Source organism: Podarcis bocagei, assembly GCF_964188305.1.
Source record: "Podarcis bocagei genome assembly, chromosome: 11".
In the NCBI taxonomy this organism is placed as follows: Eukaryota; Metazoa; Chordata; class Lepidosauria; order Squamata; family Lacertidae; genus Podarcis; species Podarcis bocagei.
In genome coordinates, this window is record NC_138136.1 from 42,533,612 (window position 1) to 42,559,044 (window position 25,433).

At 42.1% G+C, this 25,433-nt stretch overlaps 1 protein-coding gene across 6 annotated transcripts; it reads right to left on the bottom strand.

The window, feature by feature from the left end:
* Nucleotides 1–2,720: 2,720 nt before the first annotated feature.
* Nucleotides 2,721–24,435, bottom strand: LOC308597153 (interleukin-31 receptor subunit alpha-like). Of its 6 annotated transcripts, XM_081212755.1 has the most exons (19): nucleotides 23,997–24,435; nucleotides 23,358–23,550; nucleotides 21,438–21,512; nucleotides 20,970–21,151; nucleotides 19,938–20,026; nucleotides 18,810–19,100; nucleotides 18,462–18,579; nucleotides 17,513–17,724; nucleotides 15,952–16,109; nucleotides 14,728–14,881; nucleotides 13,716–13,795; nucleotides 11,447–11,669; nucleotides 10,637–10,819; nucleotides 9,565–9,666; nucleotides 9,147–9,293; nucleotides 8,090–8,230; nucleotides 6,894–6,987; nucleotides 6,518–6,584; nucleotides 2,721–4,148 (listed from the first exon to the last, which is right to left on the bottom strand). In XM_081212755.1, exons 4-19 carry the CDS (start codon nucleotides 21,005–21,007, stop codon nucleotides 3,675–3,677), a joined length of 2,571 nt encoding a protein of 856 aa, XP_081068881.1. In that variant the 5' UTR covers nucleotides 21,008–21,151; nucleotides 21,438–21,512; nucleotides 23,358–23,550; nucleotides 23,997–24,435; the 3' UTR covers nucleotides 2,721–3,674. The 6 variants fall into 6 exon arrangements, with proteins under 6 accessions (XP_081068881.1, XP_081068883.1, XP_081068882.1 ...); XM_081212757.1 differs by lacking the exon at nucleotides 20,970–21,151 and having other exon boundaries at nucleotides 23,997–24,434; XM_081212756.1 differs by lacking the exon at nucleotides 20,970–21,151 and having other exon boundaries at nucleotides 21,394–21,512; nucleotides 23,997–24,434.
* Between the last annotated feature and the right edge of the window lie 998 nt (nucleotides 24,436–25,433).

The window sequence follows — 25,433 nt, forward strand, 5'->3', positions numbered from 1 at the left end:
AGAGCTGAGCCTGCCCACTGCTGCTTCCGCAGCGGGTGGCAGACTCCTCGCCGGGTGGCTTTCTCCTGGCGCGGAGCCCACCTGGCGCGGAGCGACCCCCGACTTTTTAACCTATTTTCCGGGGTTAAAAAGTCACCTTATATGCAGGAATCTACGGTATTTGTATTCTACCATCTTGTAGGAACTAGGATGGGTTCGGTGGTCAAGTATGCTTCCGAAAACGGGCTGTACAAGTATAACAACATAGCTTGACTTACCAGAGATACTGAAAAGGTTCCTCAAGACTTGCAGAGAAGCTGTGCCTCTTCCTTGAATCTGAAAGCCTGAGCTACAGTAATCACCTTCCTTTTCCCTGGTGTCCAGAAAAAGACAAAGTCTGGAAAGCAATCTGAAGATGAATGCCTAACATATATTGTCCTCCTCCCTTGGAGCTCACAGAGGGGGAAGTAACAGGAATAGTTTACAACAACATTAAATCTTCTCTAAGATGTCACACAGGACTTGTGTGTCTTTAACGCAACAAACCATTATGCCCATGTCACAGAAGTACAAAACTGATGGCCTGGAACCATTTTAGTTTATTTGGTAACAAAAAGGAGCATCCATGGAAATTTGTCACATCCACACCATACACTGAATAGTCATGGCTTCTCTCAAAGAATCTTGGGAACTAAGAGGTCTGTGAAGGGCAAACGACAGCTCCCATGTTTCTTTGGGGGAAGCCATGACTGCTCAGGTGGCATAAGAATGTCTTAAATGTATGGTGTGGGTAGAACCTCTAATGTTGCTTTACTGAACCAATTCCCCACTCTGCCACACAAAAATCTAGCAATGACTAGTTATGTCCTAATGCTATACTGTATTATCTTGCTTCACAATAGAGCTGCAAAGTCAACAACTGCACAGACACTAGCAATGACGAGTTGGGAATAGGCAAACCCTGTGGGAGTTATCAGGCAAAAGTGAGGTTAATATGAAAAACTGGCATTTTTCTATTACCATTGGTTGCCTGAACTAGTCACAGTATACTCACATTCTGTTCATGAAATGGATTGTTTCAAGATGTCATTGAAAGATTGAACTCCACTCCTATTCCCTTCACTCCAGTCTCACTTGTTACTCAGGGCTGAAACATATGCTCTCCCAAAGCCATCTAGAATTTAGCAGACTATTTAATGCTTTAATTGGCATTTTTTTCCAGCAGCTCAGAGTAGGATGGTACATTAAATAACAAGTCTCACACCAATATATACAAATTTGATCTTGTTCATGTATCTTGTATCAATGTTTTGTATATGAGCAATTTATGCAGCATTTCAATATATACCATTTTTGTTAATATTTATGATGTTTGTCCTCACAATAAATCTGTAGTGTACATCACTACTGTTTCCACTGACACATGGAAACTGGGGTCTTAAGCCATTGAAGCACTAGTCAGGTGTTCATTAACTGTATGAGCAGAGACTGTGCCAGTTCCACATCTGACTTTCACACAATTTAAACGGGGCTTGTAAGCCTCTTAGGCTGAATGCAATGAAAGCCTTCCCCCAGATCAGGAATTCAGACTGCACAGTTTAACAGGCTTACAATCCCCATTCAGACCTTCCTGCGTTGAGCAGTTGGGGCAGCTACAACCTGTCTAGATACAATGTCTTGAATAGGCAAATTTGTGGCAAAAGCAGCACTTCTACTATATAGGAATACCAACAGGGCTGCCATCTAGAAAAGGCATGTAGATCTCCTGGCTAGGGCGTAGGTAGATAAAAAGGCTTTTTGGTTTCCCAAGGACCCAGGTCATCACCGCAGTTGATTGCGTGCCATGTGCTTAACCTCTAAAAGTGGCTGGCGTGGTCAGCTTTGGTAGTTGTGATCACCTGATCTGGGAATGTGATGGAGCAAATTCCAAGTCCCATCCTTTGCTCATCATTTCAGCATCTGTTTGGACAACTGACAGCAATTGTGGGGGGTTATAATCTATGGAGTTTATTTGTGGTGCTGTCTCATTTCACCCACTCAACATCTACTTGCACCTTGCTGCTGTATTAGGAACACCTACCACCAACAGTATGCTAGGCAGTCTGCAAAATACAAAAAAATGATACAGAACTTGGCTTGGCGCTTAAGTATATTATCTTCATCAGAAGTATGAGAATCTGTGGTGCTGAAGATGCTGGTGACCTCTGGCCACATTGTTGGAGGCTGAAGAGAGTCGATTCTAGCAACATACAGAAGGCTAGAAGTTCTAAAATCCTGGTCTACATGCTGTAATTGGTATGCATGGGCCCTGTATTTCCACAGAGGGTTTGGCTGGGGGGGGGGGGGCTAGAAATAGAAAAAGAGCTGCATAATGGATGGAGAAATAGCTATCATACTTCTCATTTTGACAAGATCTTTGGAAGCTTTTTTCTCTCTCTTGTCCTTTTTCTTTCTGGAAAGCCTAATATGCTTTCACAATCAGCAATAAGCCCTAAATATATTAAACTGGTAGTTTAGCAACCAATAATGCCAAATAGCTACAAATGGACAAGTAAGCTGAATGAAGTTGGACTGCTGTCATGATTCCTCTACTACAGGAAAGGCTGAAACCACAACTTGGCTAGTTTTCAAATTCTTCGGCTAAAAACATTTTTTGCCAAACCTGACAAGTCTTCCCATATGAGAAGGTACATGAGATTCAAACATCCAATGTGAAATGGGAGTGGAATGCATTTTTTCCCCATTTACCTATATGCAAACCAAGTAACATAAGACTCCACAGTAAGGTAGACTGAAACAATGGAATATTTGTACTATGTACGTTTTGGTATCTATCCAAATAAGGTACCATATCAGTCACTTGAATAGGATTTTTGCCTAAGGAACTTTGTCCTTAATGCTTTTACTTTTCTTTTTACTTGGTTGTATACAACCCATTGTATTTTAAAGTCATACCCAGAGGAGACCCACTGAAACTTAAGTCTTTTGACTTCAGTAGATCTATGCTGAGTATGACCTTGTGGGATACAGCCCCATGTTTATTATTGTTTCCTTTGAAGGAAATTCCATTTAACTTTTCAATTACATGCTTTGATTCCTTCCCCCTGCCTATTCAGCTATGCTCCCATGCTTACCAGGTAGGTATGAAATATTAGGGCTAAAATCATTATAGGGTTTTAAAAAGGTCCTCGAGTATTCTAGAACACTTTGAGGATTGTGAGCATTTTCAAAAATATGTTTTCAATCCTCTGGTGTCAAAGCTTCCCAGTTGACTTTCTCCCCACATTCTGATGGCCACAGAGGTTTGGGATGCAGAGAGATCGCCACCCCCTCCATCTCTGATCACTCTTTCTTTGGGTAGAGGGTGTGGGGGAGAAATATAGTGCCTCCATATGAATTACACTACTTTGTTTTTGCTAATGAACAGTGGACCACGGAAAGCCATCAAATGCCTGATGCCAATTTAAAATAGGACGGAGAACTTCATATCCTAAATAATGGTCACAGCTAAACAGAGTCTGCAACACTCTCCTTGACTCAGGCAGCAGCAGCAGCAGCAGCATCATGCTTCTTTCAGTGAATCATAGAACTGTAGAATTGGAAAAGACGAGGGTTATCTAGTCCAACTCCCTGCAATGCCCAACGTGGGACTCAAACTCCTGACCCTGAGATTTAGAATCTCATGCTCCATTAAATTACTCTGAACAGGGCTTTGAGAACAGTTTAACTGCATCCAGTGCCACATAACACTGTCCTGTTACAAAAACTGGTTGGCCTTTTGTTCCTTCTGTATTTTGGCCTAAGAACTCTCTTGTATGGACCGAGTTTTTCAAATATAGGTTGAACTCAGTTTTCTCCTTCAACTCTGGCTGATCTTGAACTTCGTCATCTCCATAATCTCTAGAATCCACTTTTGGAGCTGGAATTGGTGGATTCCTGAAATCATGCCCCAAAGAGGTTGATTGTGCGAGAGGTACTATAGCTTCATGTTCTTCACTGCACAAAATCTCATGGTTGGCCATCAAGAAGTCTGAGGTAACATCAGTCTGGTTCAACCAGGTTTCAAGGGTCAGCGAGTGTAATTCATCATGATCCTTTCCACAAGGATCTACCCTCAAAACACTGAGTGTCTCATTCTCAGAGGGTGAGTTTCTTAGCATTGTCTTCTCCTGGGAGGGGAAAAAGAGAAAGAAAGAGGATGTAAAGTTAAGTAATTAAGTTCCTCTTGGGTCTTTACCAACAGGAAAAAAATGATTAAGTCTCCAAAATTTGCAGAAGCTTTGAAAGTGTAATTTCCTCCAAGGAGTCCTTCCCTTTTGGAATCTTGCAAATGAACTACAAGTAAGCCTGCAGATGAGCAACTGTCCATCTGTTACACTCATAATCTCACATTCTTTGAATGATCCTCAAAGTAATATGAGTGCAGCCTGCTTGCTAATAATCAATAGCATGGAAGCAAAAAGGAAAAGTCTCATTAACAAGTCTGTTCTGTCCTCCTTCATTCTAAGGAGCAGATGCTGCCTGGTGACATTTTCCATCCACTTGAGTTCTCAACCCCACTATAATATGCCCTAGTCCAGTGTTTCCCAACCTTTTTTGGGCAAAGGCACACTTGTTTGATGAAAAAAATCTCGAGGCACACCACCATTGCAGCCCCGTGACGTCAGCGCGCAGCGTCACGCCGGGAGGGACGCACGAAAGTGTAAGTTTCAATTTTTCCCCCTCCCCCTTGCCGGGGAACCTCCAAGCTTTGGGGGGGGGGGAGGAGGCAGCAAAGCGAGGCAGGAAGGAGAGCGCGGCTTGGCTGGGTGAGCTTTGGTAGGGGCAGGGAATGAGAGCCGCGAGGCGGGCGCTGCGGACGGAGGCGCTGCCCGCCGAGCTCGCAGGCAGCCAGGCAGGCAGACGGCGAGAGCCCCGCGCTGGGCGGCCTCTCCTCGCCGCCGCCCCGCCTCTCGCTGCCCGACTCGCCCGCCTCCCTCCAGGCAACATCTCGCGGCACACCAGGCAACATCTCGCGGCACACTAGTGTGCCGCGGAACAGTGGTTGGGAAACACTGCCCTAGTCCAGCCTGACTAACCTTTTTTGGCCCTAGAATCACCTCTCTCAGGGAAAGGCTGGAATCAAAATTCAATTTTGTTTACATTTTAATGAGAAGCTACCCAGTTCACATTTCTCAAACAAATACACAGATGTCCTTAGAAATTCACACTTGTCCAAATTTTGCAATGCAGTTTTCTAGTCAAGTAATGTTACAAAAATGCATATACAGTGGTACCTCTGGTTGCGAATGGGATCCATTCCGGAGGCCCATTCGCAACCTGAAAAGAATGCAACCCGCATCTGCGCATGCACAGGTCATGATTCGGCACTTCTGCGCATGCGCGTGACGTCATTTTGCACGTCTCCTCATGCACAAGCGGCGAAACCCGGAAGTAACCCTTTCCGGTACTTCTGGGTCGCCGTGGGACGCAACCTGAAAACACACAACCTGAAGCAAACGTAACATGAGGTATGATTGTACTAGGGTAAAGTGTGCATAAAAATGCACACATTGTTGAATATAATATGCAAAAATGCATTATATTGGGGAAATTGCTTACAAAAATGTGTATATTATTCAGAACTGCTTACAACAATGAGTTTATTAGGGGAAATTCACAATGAAATGTTGACTAATCTTAATGAGGTTTTTAAATTATTTTTTATTGCAAATTGCTCTAAAGAAATGTAGAGAACTGAATCTAAGATTGGAAAAATTTACCCATCCCTTTATGAGGGCCACAGTCCAGCAAGTAAGCATGGTCAATGCATGTGCATGAGCCCACCCCATTCCATTTGCCGGGGGGCTGGGGTTGCTGGAAATTCTGCCTTTTACTTTGCACTGAATGGTGTCTCTAAAAGCCTGGAATTAAATAACACTCTTCTGTAGAAAGTGATCTCTAACGATCATGCAGTAACTCCAGATCAGATCGAAAGACTACCTGTGGCTTTGCCAGCTGAATCAGGCTCACAGGTTAGCCACCCTAGCCATAGACCAGTCAGAAAGAGAGAAATGATAACCATATTTTTATGAATGTTTAAAGCACTTCACATACACTATCCTAGTAATCCTTGCAACCACCCTGTAAGTTAAGCATTATCCTCAGGAAGAGGAAGAGGGGACTCCTGGAAGAAGTAGCCCCCTCTCTTCCCTCTACCACTGGCCACACTTTCCACTCTTCAAGCAAAAAGGGCAAGTGTCTGTTGCTTGCCTTTGCAAGTCATCAGCCGGCAACAGCTGCTACTGGGAGCTGCTAATGCCTAATGGAGAGGGCGGGCAAGTAGTAGTTTGGTGGAGGGGAAGGGCAGGAGGAAACATAAGCATGAAAGGGAGCGCAGAGCAAAGCGAAGTCTCGTGCATGCCCACAAGGGAAGTCAGGTTGCAGGGCAGTGTAATGATCAGGGACAGCCCTGGCCAGCACACACATCTATTAGATATTATTTTTCTTCTATTTTCAAACAAATTATCACACTGGATCAGCAAAAATTATTCATTACCTGAAATCCATTGGGAAAACTTGGTAGTACCGGATGTGGGATTTCAGGCCAGCAAATCTTTTTCAACCTGCCAAAACAAAAATTATCCATCTAATACAGGTATTTATTGACACCTATTAACAAGAAAAACCATTTAAATTAAGTTAAAGTCAAGCCCCTTTTCCTCCGTCATAATAAGTTTTTAATTTATGTAACTTGCCATAATTCAGTAATATGATTTCTCAGCTCAGGGAGTGGCTCTGCCTGTCCTTTGTAGTGGTTTGTTTTTCAGACACATATTTAACAAGCAAGAAACTTTTTTAAAAAACTATGCTTCCATTTACTACAATGCCTCGTTTTCACCCATATAAAAAGACTTATGCAAACATTTACTCACGTGCGTCTTTTCAGAGCCCACAATAACCCAACAGTTGTTAAGCATAGCATGAAAAATCCAACAATGACAAACAGAAGAATAATATCTGTCTCACCTAGGAGGGGAAAGAGGAAGGGCAAAATGACTTCAAAATACAAACATCCAAGAATTTTAGGTTATCTCAAAAGTAAGCGCCAATGAGTTCAATGGGACTTACTCCCGTTTACTGAACTATACTATATTTTAGCACTTAAAAAGGGGAGAAGGGGCTACAGTCTTGTAGAGAGGTCCCCAGTAAGAAAAAGAAAGAAAGAAATCCCATCAAAGGACTTGTGGTGCATCTTCTTGTTGCACTTTTGACATATATACTGAACCACATAGATGGCTGCTATAGAATGCAACTACATGGGTGTCACACAGCGAGGGGGGGGAGGCTGTTTGTGTGTAGCAGCTGTGTGTGGCGGTCAGCTTAGCGGGATCCCACCTTCGTCACCAGTGAAAGTCGAGAGTGGATTTCATGCTCTTTATTCAGCTCATAGTGGTGAGGAGGAATGAAAGTCCCCTCAAAGTATCTTCTTTATATACATTATTTACACAATGGGCTGCACATGATTGGCTAATTCCAGAATTCTCCTGTAGGCCAATCAGGTTGTGGATTTACTTCCATCTGGAGCTGGATTGGGTGGCTCCTGCAGACCAATCATACTGCTGCATTGTTCTAGGACCAATCAGACTGCTGCATTCTGAATCCTATTGTTCTGGGACCAATCAGACTGCTACATTTTGGATCCTATTCAACTCAGTACATAACAAGCTTCCTGTCATGACACTGCATATCCTCCCCAGAAAGCCTTCAGCACAGTGCCCTGTCCATACAGTTGTGACCTGATTTAGTACTACTAAGCTAGGAGCAACGCAGCAGGGCATGTGTATTTCAAGGAGGTAATAACCTCAGCACTAGAGGAGTGGCCTGTAAGAACATTCTTACATGTATAATGGAAAAAAGTGAGATTACGTACAATCACAAGTTGGAAGTGCACCCTTTCTATGAGTTTATGTCAACTGTACATTCTTTCAATCAACAGAATTAAGGTTTCCTGGATTTCACTTTGTGTTATAACAGTGTTGGAGAAATACGCTACCCTTTCTGAGGCCCAGTTCAACACACATTAAAAAGCGACCCATGAATAGAAAATTATTTGCACTGAGTAACTTACTAAGTTTATGGGTGATGAAATCTAGCTCTGTTCCATTGGTTCCTCCAGCCATGGTGCTTGCCATAACATGAGCTGTGTACTTGGTGTTAGCTTGCAAGGATTTAAGGTGGTATTCTAGCACATCAGCACTCACTGTTTCTCCTAATAAGACACAAATTCAGGGTTAAATGTTCATCTGGTCTAGTATATACGAAATTCTTTTAAGCCTGAAGGATCTTCAAGAGCCAGACAAAAGTAAACAGAATTTTTTTTACTACCAAGAGTTATGAGATGCTGCTGCTCAGCAAAATGGACAGCAATGACGCATGTGACAAAATGTAAAATGATATTTTATTAGAGAGAGAGAGTGGAATCTGCAACAAAATACTGTAGTGCATTCATGCCCCCTAAGAAGAGCAATGCAGATAGAAACAGCTTCATGGTGCAATTCAGGCTTCTTGAGGTTTGTGTTTCAGGAGTTGAGAAGTAATCACAAACACTCTTTTTCTTCCCCCACTGGAAATATGGGGCTGGAGGGCTGGCAGCCCCAAGCCTCAGCATTTTATAGTCATATAGCACACACAGTAGTGGGTGTAGCCAAACTTTATTCAGCAAAGGTTTTCAAACTATGTCACAGTAAGCCAGAAAAACAAAAACAACAAAAAATGAATTCCCCACATGTAATAACAAACTTGTTGACAAAACTAAGTTTGGCACCAGGTTTGTGAACAGACAAACCAAAGGAAACAAAGAGCCATTTAAAAGACAGGAAAAGAATTAAGTGGTTTGTTTGGAATGATATGTTTGGAAGGTCCAGGGATGGCTGTGAGACAGCAGGTAGCATTCTGCCTCCACACCAAATCACATGTGCCATTTTCCCTGGCAGTTGTACCAAGGCAAACGTGTTGGATTACAAACAGAAAGCTTCCAAATTTTTCAGTTGTTCCTTTCCTTACCAACAATCCATGCCAACATATGGAGGCCACCTGAGACTAAAGAATAGCACTACAGTCGAACGCTGCTAAGAAGTGGTATTATGACAGCCTTCTAGCTTTCTGCCTCTTATGTATATACGTACCCAATTCTTTTCCACCATCAGCTTTGTAAAATATAGTGTAGTTAATAATATCACCACGTCTGTCTGCTTTTTTAATTTCCTCCCATGTTATGGCAGCTTCACTTTTATCAAAATATTTCACCACAGCAGCAGGACCTCGGATCGGGCCTAAATGATGTAGGAAAATACAGACAACAAAACTTTAATAAAAGAAATGATGTCGTGAATGATGTTCGGTGTTGCAAAATGCATAGCAATGTAGAAAAACAAGTTTCTCAATAACTAATTGAGTTTTACAAATTTAACAGAACAATCCTATTGGAGGTAGTCGTAGGAAGGCAGAACTCAAAGCAGAGGAACTACCAGATTCAAAGCTGACTTATTCAGATAGGATTAAGGGAGACTGATATTTGCCACAGAGGCAGTCATTTATACGTACTTCCTTCTTGAAAGTAGGTTCTGGTGGAACTCGGAGCTTTTACTTCACCTTTATGTAAGGGATACACTGAAATGTTGTAACATATATAGGGATTGAAGGTTCCTGGAGGGAGGGGAAACAAGATGCACAGAATGTTACTGCTCTTTCAAGATGTGCAGCAAGACTTTTAATTACACATAACGTAACAGAACAGAACATAAAACATAACATAATATTCACTCACACAGCAGCAACAGAAAAGCCACATGCCAGAATCAGGACTTTACAAACTTAGGACCTTTCCTTTATGACATATTTTCCTTGCTATATTGAAAAGCAGTATAGACTAAGAAACCTGCAAGGCCCAATTTTTATGTAGGATAAAACCAATATAAATGCAGTAATAGCTATTTTTAGACTTTTTCTTTCTGAAAAACGACTCCTGGAACAGCTGATAACCAGACTTTTTATGCCAATACAGAAATGGAACTAGACTGTTTTGAGGAGTTTACATTAAAACAAAGCACCATCACTAGATGGGATATAAACACTAGAAGTAAATAAATGTGTTTCCAACTTGTGGAGCTTTTCTCCAATAGATATTATGTATTGCTTGCAGCCAAGGAAATAAGGCTGCACAGTAGTATAAAGACCTTCATGTGACAGAAATCCACTCCCTTCTGTCTGTCCCTATCAGAATAGTCCAAATATTCAAAACCAATAATCTGAAATAGCTCAAGCAATTTCAGCATGGACTATTCTAGAGGACTTTAGCAGTGAAGAACAGCATTGCACCCATGTGCTTACCACTCAGAGATATTTGCTAACATGCAACCAAACGCAAAAGTACATAAATAAATACCCAACTGGAAACTGTCTCAACATAATGCTGTATTGTTTTAACACTCGATTGGGAGCTGCCCAGAGTGGCTGGGGAAACTCAGCCAGATGGGCAGGGTATAAATGATAAATTGTTTGTTTGTTTGTTTATTATTATTATTATTATTATTATCATCTTTAGATAGAAAAAATGGGGAGTGAAGATACAGAATTAAATACATTGGGTTTAAAAGATAGTCTCCAGAACCCTTACCTTTTGGAAATGTCCAGTTTGTGACATTTGTTATGTATTCCCAAGATCTGTTGTATGGATCTGTCTCCAATTCATTATACCATTCTATAATGTATTCATTTATTTCTAACTCTGAAGTTTCCCATTCCAAAAACAAGTGCTCCTTTAAAGCAGAAGTATTCAAGCTAAGAATCCTTTGGCAATCTAAGAGAATGATTGCTGACATTAGCAGGTATGTTGACTTAAGCAGACTTCAGGATTCAACTGAATATTATTGTGATTAATAAAATATTTGAGAACGGAAGACAGAAGGAAGCAGAAAGGTATGTAGCAATAGCAAACCTTCCTAAGAAAACCTTTTAACATGATCCCCTACAGAAAACAAGGTACTCTGAGAAGCAGTACTCCAGTACAGTCTACATTTTATCAATACAGTATAGGATGCAAAATTAAATACACAATGAATAAGCAGTGAGACTGCATAGCAATATCCTTGCAGACAGGGATTCAAGTAGAAAGAGAGGTCTTGGATTAGAAGTCCCGTTTTCTTAATTCTACCTGCACTAAAGTAATACTGCTTACTCAGTATCAGATAAGTCTTGATATTTAGGTGGCTATTTAATACATTTTTGTTTTAGATGTAGGCTCCATAACTAAGTATTTGCTGTTTTGCTCTTTTGCAAGCAAATGCTGCAACCATGTAATTGTATTTTAAAGAAAATCTGAAAGGGGATACACATTTACAAACACAATGACACATATCAACACCCGAACCACAGTGACCTATTACTACATTTTAAAAAATCACACATTTTGATCGCATAAACTCACTCATGCTTTCTTCATGTATTGATGGAATTTTCAAAACAGCCTCAGGAGAATCTCCAGCTATATTATGAGCAACAACACTGATCGAATAGGCTTCCCCTGTCAATCCGAAATTACTGGAATTATTTTTAGCGTTGACAGTTTTTTCAAAAGGAGGATTGGTTTTTGTAAAATACTTTATTCTGTAGCTATCTATTCTTCCAGAAGATGGGAATTCTTCATGTTTCTGTTTAAAAAAAAGCAAAATAGGACAGCACAGCAATTGAAGAAGATAAGACTTGTGTGCATTTACCTGAGAAAGCAGCGCTGAACACAATGGGACTTCTGAGCAAACATGTATAGGATCACATACATTGCATAAAAACTAAAATGCAAGTCACACACACACCGAAAAGGACAGAGATGGGATCCTCTCTCTCCCTCTATACATATACACATATACTTCTCATGGAATCAGAAAGCTCTGAAATATGCCAACCAGTTTTGAAAAGTTGGTTATCCAATAAGTTTGCAATCCATACACACTTGAGTTTACATGTCCTGTAAAGGACTGCACTGTTAAATCTGGTCTTGAAATTTATTTCCATCTTTTGCTTACAGGAAGTTTACAGCAAGTGCTTTTGCACTGTACCTTGCGGTCTTGATTCACTTAATACCAGCGATAGGTCAGCAAATCATTACAAATTTATTTACTGTTCTTATTTCCATTACTCTCAGGAAGCAAGGGCAAGCTGCTGTTTCTCAGCTTAATGATCTCCAATCCAATCATTGCATATCTACTTCATCAGATTGACATGAATTTTGCAATAATGCACTAGCAGGTTGCTTTCAATATCAAGGGAATAAATAAATGGTATGCCTATATATGCCACAATACCTACTACTCTGCATTAAAAAAATAATTTCCACCAATTCTGTGCTACTTTGTGAGCCATACTAACACTCCAGTTTTTTGTTTTTCCTTATTTTACTGTTTATATTTTAATGTATTTTATTTATTTCTATTATGCAACACCCTAGAAACTTATTCTCAAGGGGAGCTCAGACATTTTCAGGATAAATACATAAACATTTCCTGTATGTACCCTCCAGGCAAGTTTACAACCTAGTGCCGATTGCCTGGCTTATAGGAAACGGCGCTTCCGTGTAGGACTTTAACACACATCAGTGGCAATGTGTGCTATTGTGGATTTTTGTCTGCACTCACCCTAATTGTGCAAATTATTTCATTTAATACATCTGTATATTACCTTTCCAATTCATTGTTAAAGGTGTTTCACAGAAAAATAGAAACTTTACAGAAGGCATCAACAGGAGGGAAGGCACGAGATAGTAAAATCTTTTCCCAGAGCCTAAAGGAGAGCTATGTAGGTGCCAGTCAAACTGCCCTTGGGAGGATGCTCCATGGTCAGGGCAGCACAATCCAAGCAGTAGAATCGCAGGCTTGTCCTCCAGTAGCCACCTTTCCCAACTCCAAAGCTGGGGACACTTGGAGCAGCACAATGGCCTCACACAGATGTACTGCTTTGTACAATCTGGGGATTCACACAATCTCTGCAGAATTGCAACACCACTACAACATGTGTGCACTTCCATAAACTACTGTAGGAAGTTGCAGGGTGTATAAGACCAATTGATTTTGAGTCCTCACCACCATCCTGCCACTTGCTTCTGCTTTTGGCAATTTTTCTCCCAAACATTTATGCAACCATTAAAAAAAAAAACCCAACACCACCAGCCAGGATTCTTAAGACTTCTGTATGATACTGCAAGCTACACTGAAGAATCTCATGAACCAAAGCATGGACCATATTTTTCCAACACCTGATTTAAAAAAGTGCATACACACACATACATTTCCTATGCCAGTCTCTCCTGAATAGTATCCTGGTAAACTAATATGGACACCACCTTAGATAATCCACCTTTATTAATGAAAACAAATAATTCCTTCACAGAATTCAGCAAAACAGTTTTTTTCTCAGAGAGATCTTTACTGCAAAAAACAAAGCATCACTGGGAAAGTCTATTCAGAAATCAGAGTAATCAAAATGACAGAGGTGTTTGCCAGTGTAATGGCATGTATATGCATACGAGTTAGAGTGATAAAAAGTACGTAGTGACTCATCTCAAACATGAAAATACCAATTAACATAGTATATAGGCTACTGAGTTGTATCAGAAATAATGTCAGTCAAACCTGACAGCACATTCACCATTCAAATACTAAACCAAAAAAAACCCAGAATCTCAAAGTGTCAATTTTTTTTACCTTCCACAAAAGCTGCACAGTTCTTCTTCCAGTGGGCTGATGCGATTCAAGTACTCGCCACAAGTCTACTTTCAAGGGAGCTATCAAAATTAATACATCATAATTAAAAATATAGAAATAAAAGGCATGAACAGACTACTCCTATAGCCCACCAAGATAGCCACTTCTATGCTGCTGAAAAGCTAGTTAGCATCGTATTCTCATCCTGCAGCAAGTGGATATTCAAGAATAGCACAAGAATAGAACACATAACAACTAGTTCTGTGTTGTTATCCAAAACTGGGGAGGCTGTCTATGAACAACTCCCCTATCAAATGGGTGCTGGAACACCATGACAAGATGGCAACACTAAACACATACACTTTCCCTCTAGACCACTGGTTCCCAAACGTGGTTTTTTTGGCCATGCCCCACCTAAGCATCTCTAAAATCCTGGTCCCTCCCCGCCCCCCGTGACATGTGGTTCTTATTATTCAAAGAGTGAACTCCTATTCATGTGGAGGAAACCTAAAAGGCCATTCATTTGCCCCCCTTAAAAATGAAATTGCCCCCTGTGGGGCATGTACCTCATGTTGGGAAGCGCAGCTCTAACCATATTCAAGAGTAAATGACTGGAAACAGCAGCAATATCCAATACTAATACTGAATTATTATTATTATTATTATTATTATTATTATTATTATTATTATTATTACCCCGCCTATCTGACTGGGTTCCCCCAGCCACCCTGGGCAGCTCCCAACAGAATACCAACAACAACAATGAATGATATAACCAATATGAGAGATAGCCCTGCCTGACAGATACCCCTTCACTGCCTATCCTATTTAAGATATACACTACAGTATAAACATTCACTGTGGATTCCCTAGAGATGGAATTAGTCTTGGATATATAATAATAACAATAACAATAATAATAAACTTAATTAACATAAACTGATTTTTTTCTTAAGTTTTGTAAATATAAAACTTAGCAACAGCATCAAACTGTATCAGCATTTTTGCGTACCTTGTTCTTCTGTTGTTCCCATTTTTTCTGCACTCCACTCACTCCAAAACTTTGAGTCATTATGAGCGCACCGAATGTCAACAGTATAGGATGTACAATCCCACAGATTAGTGAGATCAATTATTGCGCTGTCTTCTTCCATGAAGTAATCTTTCTAGAAATTGGGCAGAATAACAGTTTTCCTTCAAAGAACACAGCAAATATCATAGGAGGCAAAATATAAATTCCATGGTCTTTCTTTTCATCACTTGCATCCGTATTCTTACATTCATCACCCCACAACCCCAAGTGTGGCTCAGATGGTAAATTCTACTTGCCAAAAACTGGCATGCATTCTTGGCTAAAATCAGGGACGCGGACTTATAAAAAATATTGGGGGGGCCCGGGAAAGCTCATGAATAATAAATAAGCTCATGAATATGCAAATAAAGTGGCGCCGCCTCCTCGTGAGCGAGCGTGCTGCGCCTATTAATCAGCTCCGGAACAGCTGATATGCGGGAAACGTGGGGCTAGCCGGAGAAGAGAGGGCGAGCCCCCTCCGCTCCGGCCCTAAATAGGGCAAGCCACACACCCCCAGCCAGCCGATTGGTACCCGGTCGTTCTCGTGGGGGCTGAAACCGCCAGGAGGAAGGAAATTCCCCCCGGCAGTGCCTTGGCAGTGGCGGTGGTGCTGCGAAGCAGCGAGGCAGGAGCCCCCGCCCCCGGGGATTCCCTAATCTCGCGGGGGACGGCCGGGGCTCTCCGACTAGGGCGCGCGGCTGGCTGGCGAGGGAGCAGGTGGGGAGGAGGCGGGGGACGGCAGCGGCGCTCTGCTGGAAGGGCGCCCGAGATTATTGGGGGGGCTGAGCCCCCCCAAAAAAATTTTTGAGGGAGCTCGAGCCCCCTCAGGCCCCATGGAGTCGGCGCCTATGGCTAAAATAACTGCTTACCAAAAGACAGCACACGTGTGTGTGTGTGTGTGTGTGTGTGTGTGTGTGTGTGTGTAGGGAAAAGTTCAGAAAAGGGGAACCAAACTGATTAAGCGAATGGGGAAACTCTCCTTTCCGGAAAAGTTAAAGCATTTGGCACTTTATAGTTTAGAAAAAAGGCAAGTAAGAAGAGACGTGATGAAACTGCATAAAATAATGCTAGGAAGAGCAGACTGAGAAGATGAGACCAACATGGGCTACATACCTGTAGTCATATGAGCTGGAAAAATTGCTACTCACTTACATTTCAACTTACCATGCCATTTTCCTTTATGGATTTATATCGAATTTGGCACTTTGTATTGTTCTCAGCACTTCGAGGCATATACCGAGGTTTAATCCAATGAACTCTTAGTGTTTGCTTCATCCCTGGAACTGTTTCTATTTTGGTTATCTGAGGAGGATCAGGCTTCACTGGAATTGAGAAAGAAAGCTCTCATGCTTTCAGTGCTAACAATTTCACAACCAATCCTTCCGGCAGTAGCAAGAGAGATTCTGTTGGAATGGAGAGTGGGGTAGGCTGCACACTTGAACCCCATTGCAGAATTTACATTTCATTTCTAAGCACAGCTATAAAAAGATAATTAAATTACTTCTGTTCGGTGGAGGGGGACGGATGAACCAGATCAATGTGATGCAACACCACTGCCACACTTGGAATTAAACCCAGCTGGGTTGGAGGTAGAGGCAGATAGTTGTTGTTGTTGTTACAGTAGACCCTCTGGATACAGATTTAATTCATTCCGGGGGTCCATGCTCACCCCGAAAAATCCATAACCAGAGGCGCCGCTTCTGTGTGCACACGCAGCGCGATAGAGCGCTTCTGTGCATGTGGCGAAACCTGGAAAAATACTTCCGGGTTTGCTGCTTTCGCAACCCGAAGATTATGTATCCAGAGGTACATAACCCAAGGGTCCACTGTATTTCAATTTATAAACCACCTTTTTCTTCCAAGGATCTCAGGTGGTGTACATGGTTCTCCTCCTCCCCATTTCATCCTCACAACAACCCTTTGAGGTAGGTTAGACTAAGAGAGGGTGACTGGCCCCAGGTCACTCAGTGAGCTTCATGGCTGAGTGGGGATCCAAAGCTTGCTCTCCCAGGTCCTAGTCCAACACATGAAGCATTACGCTACACTGGCTTTCAGATGGTGATAGCAAGAGCTGGCAGGTATGAGGGACAGGACCTTCTTAAAGGTACAACTGTTATTATGGAACTTCCCTCTCCAAGATATACAAGCAGCTTGCCCTTTAGTTTTATTTAGGCAGGCACTGTTTTCAGTGAAAAAAATCCACATAGGAATGTAGATTTATGCAAAATAGAATTCTTCAGCAGGGTGCTGTCAGTGTACTAGAGAGACTGGGCTAGTACCCTAAATGTTCCTGGTAACTTAAGAGTATTAAAGTATTCAAGCTTGTTGCCTCCTTCTCAATGCCTAGGAAGCTTCTGATCTGCTTAGGGAGAGAGGTGCAATGCTCCAAGGGGGTCCAAGAGACCATCTACCATCTTCCCTAAGCCCGCTCGTCTTTGGTAAGGAGGCAGCAGGGCTCCAGTATCCTGTCAGAGGCCTGACAACTCCTTCCCAAAGCCCAGGAAGCTTCTTCCCAGCTTAGAGAGGGAGGCACAATGTCCATGCGCATGCCCTGCCCCAATCACTCAAGCTGGCGCCTCTGGCCCTAAATGCTATCCTACGAAAATGTTCACTGCACGCCACTGGAATTCTTTAATCTCTGCAGTAGCAAAAAATGTATTGCATAAAAACTGGTTGTTCAAACACAGTCTATTTTTCTCATATTTTAAATTGTTTATAAACTTACAAATCTTTGTAGAAATTATGCAAACAGGCTCTGAGGTTGCTTCCCCCAAGCGATTTCTTGCTGTCACCCGGACACGATATTCCCGAGCAGAAATTGGTTGATTGAATATTGTACATGAATCATTTTGGGTTGAGCAGCTTTGTATCTCATCGCCTACTAATGTTGAAGCCCTTTTCATTGAGCAGTTTTCTTCCTCATTCGGTGCTAACATCCTGTTTGTGAAAAATTCAGGCGGTGGGAAGAAGAAGAAAATTAGTAAATATTTTTGGTGGAAGAAGTGGTTAAGAAGCTCACAATTAGAATCAAATCCAGGACTAAAATATGTTGAGCACAATTTAGAAAAGAACAGTAAAAGGTGAATTATGCTTTTAATGACAACCAAAAGTTGAGAACATTCAAGTGCCACAGATTTCAACAGAAGAAATTTAAACCATGTGTTTTTCCCTCCCACAGAAATTAAAAGGATGAAAATGTGTATTTACATGGGTATTTTTATTTTTAAAGATCTCTGTATGTATTGGTAACCACACACAGCTGCTTTGAAGATTTAAAAAATGGCAGCCATTTGTACTATGCCACACCACACTCACGGCAACCACTTCATGGCCACAACATGTTTTCAGAATTCCAAGTGTGCCCATGGACCCCAAAAATCTTGGCAACTCCATGTATCATTGAAAGATGACCAGCTGAATGAACCTTGGAGGTTATGGTTGAGGCCATGGAGCAGCACTGCCCAAGCAGATATAGAGACAGAGTTGGCCTCTGAGTTTGCCACTGTGTTTGCATCTCGTTGGCTGCCCTGTTTGTGATGAATAGCTATTTAAGATTACTGGGGTAATCCAAAAGCAGTTGAACTAAACATTTGATTAAAGGGAGGAAATGCAATTATCTAACTCACATGCTACACGCTTTGCATAACATTAGCAGCCAACCACTTAGCACTTACTGTTTAGTGAGAGTATAGACTGTTTCAGGGTTCCTCTCATATGTCCATGTGCAAGAAAGAGTTGAGCCACTTTTGTAATAAAAGATGCAGAAAATAATTTCAGGAGGCCGTGGAGGAACTGCAACCAAGAAAGGCAAAACAATACATTTCTCAGGCATTTGAATGACCGGCTTCATTTGGTAAAAAGACTTTAAACTACTTGGCATCAGTAAAATCTTACAATTTACATCTTTTAAAACATTACACCCACCAGGATCCCATTCTACGTAAATATTGTCAAAGGTTTTTAAGTATTGTTAAACTGCTTAAATCACCCATTTTAAGTTCAAGACTTTTAAGCTTACTTACACCCTGATCTAACTTCAGAGTGAGCCAGGTGTTGCTTTTTAACCGGAGAATCAACAAAACATTTAACGTGAGCTCTTCCATAAGTGAAATTATGAATAACTACTCCAGAGACAGAATCATTGATAATTTGGTAGTTTTCTTCTGCAATCACAACATCATTCAGTGTCCAGATGATATGACTTGCATTTTTATAAGGAAAAAGTTTTTTGCCCAGTCTACAAAAAACTTTCAAGGTAGAACCACTTTCAATTAAAGGGGATGAAGGAAAGATGTGAGCCACAGCATCTCCATCTATTTTTAAAGAAAAATCACTTAGATCAGTTATACTAAAGCAAAACACAAAGCAACAAAGCAGTGACGGAAAAATGAACAAAGAAGACACTATTCATGTATATACAGTTCTACCACATCCCTTTAAGAGACTCAACTATTCAGTACTACTCCTCATGCTCTGGATACACATGCTTTAATTCCCCGTGTAGTTTTGCATAATAGGGCATATTGGACTTTTCGCCATCATACAAAGACTTAGGAGCCAGTTTAGACTTCACACATTTGCCAAACTTCTTTGTGTCATCCAGGGCCAAACTAGACACAGCATAAACAAGTAATATCAGTGTGTGTTTGCTTTTTGAATAGCAGATATGGTTTGGGACTGTAGCACATATGATAAGTGGGTTTTCCTCCCCCACGGTGGTATTAGCAATTGACCATCACCACCTTATTTGGGATTTAGTCCAGTTAATTTAGAAGCTTTAAACTGTCTATACAGTCAAACCTTGGCTCCCGAACGCCTCCGTTTCAGAACATTTTGGTTCCTGGATGCTGAAAACCCGGAAGTAAATGCTCCGGTTTTCGGAAGCTGGGTGTCCAATGCGGCTTCTGCTGAGTGCAAGAAGCTCCTACAACCAATCAGAAGCCGCACCTTTGTTGTCGAATATTTCGGAAGCCTATCAGGCTTCTGGAACAGATTACGTTTGACAACCAAGGTTTGACTGTATATGGATCACCCACCTTCATTCAAGAAAGCAGATTTCCTTACTGCCCATCCTAACTAAATGCTTAATTGGAATTTTCTTCTAAGCTAGTTTGCACTCCAACAATAAGTAGAGAAAAGGTTCAACTTACCCGCTAAACAGAAGTTGCAATGCATGGTTAAGATCCCAAGCATAGTATATAAAAATTTATTTAGAATCATTGTGCGTAGGCAGGAAACACTGTAACAAAATTAAGATTTTTTTTCTCCAACAAAGTCAGTAATGCTGCTGTATTATATAGTATATATTTCTATCTGGTGAGCATACCATTACAGTTAATAATGAAAATAAAATTGTTTTACATATCTTCCCTCAGCTAAATTTCCAAAGGAACCAGAAATCACCATTCTACTATTACTTCACACATTTCAGAGTTGAATCCTGAAAATAGGTTCCAGATCTGAACTTTTGACTCTTTGCTTTTGACAATGTTATTGCAATAGTACAAAGCTTTTGAAATGGGCTTCCCATTTTTTTAGGTCAAACAATTTAGAAAAACCTGCAAACCACAAAGCAGTATTGCCACCATTTGAGCTATGTAGCATTTTGGGCTCCCCCTGCCCACAGTGCTCATGGGTAGTTTTTCAAGAGTACTGCATGTACATATAACAATTATTAAAAACTGACAAGTGCTCATCAGATGCTCTCCTGTCCCCAATAGTATGTGCTTATTCTTCTACACACTCCTGAAAATAGATCTTACTCATTTACGCCCATATGTTCTGAGGTCTATAAATCCTATCAGCAGCACTGGCTCCCAAAGTCCCTGGGATCTTAGTGGTTATAATGATTGTCCCCTCACCTGTTGCTATTTAGCTGACACATCCCATTGGCCCCTCCTGCCTATGTTAGATGACATTAGTAGGATCTACTATGAAACTTGTAGTTCTTGAGAAAGAATGCCACATAGTACAACACACTTCTTTCCGACTCTCAAACTACAAGCCACACAGTTCCAGTTTGCAGTTAACATTATAGTTTAAAATAAGCACTGTGGGTTGGACTAGATAACCCTTGGGTTCCTTCCAACTTTACAATTCTAAGATTTAATAAAAGGTCCTTACAACATAATAAAATTTAGTCCCATATGATTAAGCAATTATAAATAAATGAGTTTCCCCACCTTGAGAAGATTGCACTCAGATAAACTGGTTTGTGCATATCTTTTTGGGTAAGATACTTTTGTCATAATAACAGGCTACATCCAGCTAAATCCTACTTAGGGCAGAGCCTTTGAAATTAATATTTGGATTTTTAATTCATTTCAGTGAGTCTACTCTGAGTAGGACTAGCATCCGAGGCAACCTGTGAGAGATTGGGGGGGGGGAGAGATATATGTAAATTTACATAGCAGGAGGACAAATGAGGGCTGACAGCAAATTAAAAAAAGGATGGGACAGCTGTATATTCCTGCACTGCAGAGGGTTGGACTACATGATCCTCAACAGGGTCCCTTAGAACTCTACAATACTATAATTCTAGGGGTAGGAGCTATAACTGTCTCTCCCACGGTGGATCTAGGCACTGCTATAATAGACAAATCCTACCTGTTGAAGGCTTTGTTTTAAAGGGACCGGAAATCGTGTTCTACCTGAGCTATACATATATCACGTTTCTGTAGGGATGATTTGCATTTGTTGAAGGATGGAAGCCACCTTGAGTAAACCTTTTGAGAAAGAATGCAGGGTATCAATGATAAAAAAGAAAGAAAAATTGGGTCAAGCTAGACATGACATTAATTGTGTGAACGTGATTAACTTAGAATCTTTATTTTGTTATGTTTCCCCTAGGATTTTGCCCTATAGGCAGGTCTTACGTTTCCCCAAACCTGTCTATGCACCATTGATCTTAAATTGTTTAAGATGCTGTACTTAAAAGGATGGAAAGTACTCTATTAATTGACAGCTTCTTTTTCTAGTGTAATGTTAATAAACTGACAGTGCAATGTCAAGCATGTCGACTCAGAAGTAAGCCCCACTGTGCTCAACTGGACTTGCTCCCAAGTAAGCAGGTGTTAGATTGCAGCCTCTCCTGCTGCTTCTCCTGTATTCTCCCTGTTCCTTCTCCTCACTTTTCTCAAAATGTGAAATCCTTGTGTCTAATAGGGAAAAAAATCTACTGACAGAGCTGAGCAAAGCTGAGCATATGGAGTACAGCCAAAGTAACAGGGGAGCACGGGTAGAAAAATCAAGGCAAAAACGGCAATGTGTGTGTGCCACTGACTCCGCCAAAGCTTAGGCTTCCTGATAATTATGCAATGATCTCTTTTAATAATAAAGGATACCCCGAATTTGGTAACAAAACACGGCACCGAACATCAGGGCCGTCTCTGGTTGCAGAATCCTGGGTGATAGAAACATGCCCTTGTGATGCATCCATGCGTTGGCGAGATACATGTTTTGTCCAGGGCTCGGGACAGGGACGCGGACTTAGAAAAAATATTGGGGGGGCCCGGGAAAGCTCATGAATAATAAATAAGCTCATGAATATGCAAATAAAGTGGCTCCGGCCCTAAATAGGGCAAGCCACGCCCCCAGCCAGCCGATTGGCTGGCTGGGAGGTGTGGCCAGTCGGGATTCCCCTGTTCTCGCGGGATTTCCGGCAGTGCCTCCGATTAGGGCGCGCGGCTGGCTGGCTGGCGAAGGAGCAGGTGAGGAGGAGGCGGCGGGGGACGGCGGCGGCGCTCTGCTGGAAGGGCGCCCGCCCGAGATTATTGGGGGGGCTGAGCCCCCCAAAAAAAATTTTTGAGGGGGCTCGAGCCCCCTCAAGCCCCATGGAGTCGGCGCCTATGGCTCGGGAGGGGTAGAGGGACCATGAAACTAAGGAATGGGGGCTCCAGATTCCACAGGGAGACATAAGCAAGTGGGAAACTTTGCCTTCACCCTGTTTCTTCCAAGAATCGCGCCTCCCCTTCCTGGCTGCTTAGCCCTCCCCAGCCTCGGTTTCCGCACCAGTGCCTGTACTGAAGAGCTGATATTGATGAGAAGCAACTCTCTCTCTTCCCCACCCCACTTCACCCCTTTCACTTTCTTTCTCCTTCTCCCCCAAAGTGTCTCTCTCCCCCTCTTTTTTTTCGCCCTTTCGGACTTGCCTACATTACTACGGATTGTGGTGGTGGAAGGTGTCCTTTAGCTGCTGTCGTGGTTAAAAAAAATCAGGAGTCAGAAATGCTTCAGCTACTGCAAACTTCTACAGAACTACCAGTAGAACTTGACTTACTATCTGCTTACTCCTGCTAGAAGTCAAATTTCAGTGCAGAACAGACTGTCCACACACTATACCTTAGAATCACATTCAAATCACATCTCTCTCTCTTTCTCTCTCTCATATATGGCAACTTTTGTTTTATTAAGGGTTGCAGGGAACTGGGGTAAACTACAGTGCCCTAAATTCTAAGAGGAGTAGTATGCACTTCAAATGTACTTTAAAAGCATTGCACATGGAGCTGAGAGACATTTAAAGATGAACAACATGCACAGGTGGCCCAGAATAAAGCCCTTTAAAGTCTCACCTGTCCAAAAGTCCTTAAAGAGAATTTACGTCTTCGGTTTGAGGGTCCAGGAACCCAGCGCTTGCAAACTGCAGCCGACAGCAGCATTCAAGCCGCTTTGGGGTTAGTTACCAGGAATACGAAGTTGCGAAACTCGACGTCGTTCTCTACCCGGCGGATCTTTCAAGCACTCGAATAAACTCCTCGATTCTAGCTATTAAAAACAACAATACAAAAAACAAAAGGGAAAAAACCCACTGAGTTTGGACACTGTGTGAAAAACAGCTTTAAAAAATAATAATAATCCTGGGAAGCGAGGAAGGCGGGCGGGGTGGGTGAGAAGTGTATACCGATGACGGGGGACGGGAGAATGAAAAGTAAAATGCGGTGCTCGAAGCCAAATGACTGTCGAGGGAATAGCTGAGTAAGAAACTGCCTTTGCGCAAGAAAGACGAAAGAGAGGAAGCCGGAGAAAGAAAGGGAAGCGAGAGGAGCGGCTTTTCGGTTGAAACTGCCAGGAAGCAAAGCGGGGAGGGCGGGAAGTGCCAAGCGAACCAGCGAAAGGAGCTTAGCGAGGCGGGGAGAAAGCAGCGTGGAGTGAGAGAAAACCTCGGGGTTCAGCCCGCAACTGCCTCGCCGGTTCCTGGGGCTCCTCCGTACCTCCTCAAGCGAGAGCAGCCTCTCTCCCGGCCGACGAGGCCTCGCCTTCCCCGGCCCTCCGGACCCACCCGCGTGTTCCCTGGCGCCGCCCATCATGTTCCTGTCCCGCTAAACTATTTGAGAGAACCCGTGAAGGGATTCCCAGTTTGAACCCGGCGGTTACGGGCAGGGCTGGGCCCGAGGCCAAGGCTAAGAGTGTATTGCGACTAAAAGTGAAGCCACACAAGGGAGGGAGAGGAGAGAGGGAGGAATACCACATGCCCAGGCCTGTGACATCATTTTAGTTACAAATAAAAATGAAATAAACAGGAGTAAGATCTGACGAAATAGGGTGGAAGGCCCATGGTGCTTGTTTGAGGCAATGTCGCCTGAGCTCTTTTACCTTGGTGGAGGTTGCCTTGGGGTCAGTGTGTGGCCAAGGCTGCCATGGGGGTTGTTTTGTGAGGGCTGTTTTTTGGGTTTTTTAAAATAATAATAATAATTGCACGGGTATTTTTATTTTCCCGTGAATGTGAATCTATTGTATTATATGTATGTTTTAAATATGCTGCGGAAACCTTCCCCCCCCAACAAACGGTTAAGGAATATAATAATCTTAAGAGGTGAAACGTGCAACTGAAGCATAATTTGCTGCTTTTCTCTCTTGTCAGAGAGAGAGAGATCAGTCCAGAACAAGTCACTATGCTACTTATTGTGTAAGAATTCTGAGTCCTTACTGTTAGGCCAAGCAAGGCAGCTGCAGGAAGCCCAATTTTGCCTGTCATGAAATGACAGCAACTTTTTAGTTATTATTGTATTTTTACTGCAAGGGGAGAAACGTTTGTGGGATGTTCTCCTGGTGCCAAAATAACTTGGCTAGCTACTATTGGCTTTGACATGAGGGTAGCAAAACGGTCTTTTGCACCAACCTGTAATGTTAAAAAATGTGAATAACCATATCTTCCTTTTTTTTAAGGGCGGAAAGCAGTTCATTTCTTTAAAAAGAGAGAGAGAGAGGTGCTCTTCAGAGGCAGGGCACTGCTCATCTAGGACCTTCTTTCCATTATCTACTGTGCATGGCACATGTGAGGTTTTTTCCTTCCAACAAGGAACCCAAGATGGCATATCGTTTCCAGTCCACACATTGACCAGACTCAGACTTTCAACTAGATTTACATGCCTTAAGTTAAGACTTTACTCCCTCTCCAAGGGAGAGGTGTAGAGGATAGTCACACAAGAACAGGCCTTTTCAGTGGTGGCTTCCCATCTGTGGAAGCACACTACTGTCTCTTGGCAGGAACCAAGCAGAAACATTTTTATTTATGCAGGTTTATGTGTGTGTGTTTTTAATTGGGAAGGTAATTAGACATGACTGTATCCTTTGTTGCACTCATCCTTTAACAGAGGTGGGGTTCAGACTTGTTCCTTTTAAATGCAGTAATATTGTTGTATGAGTAT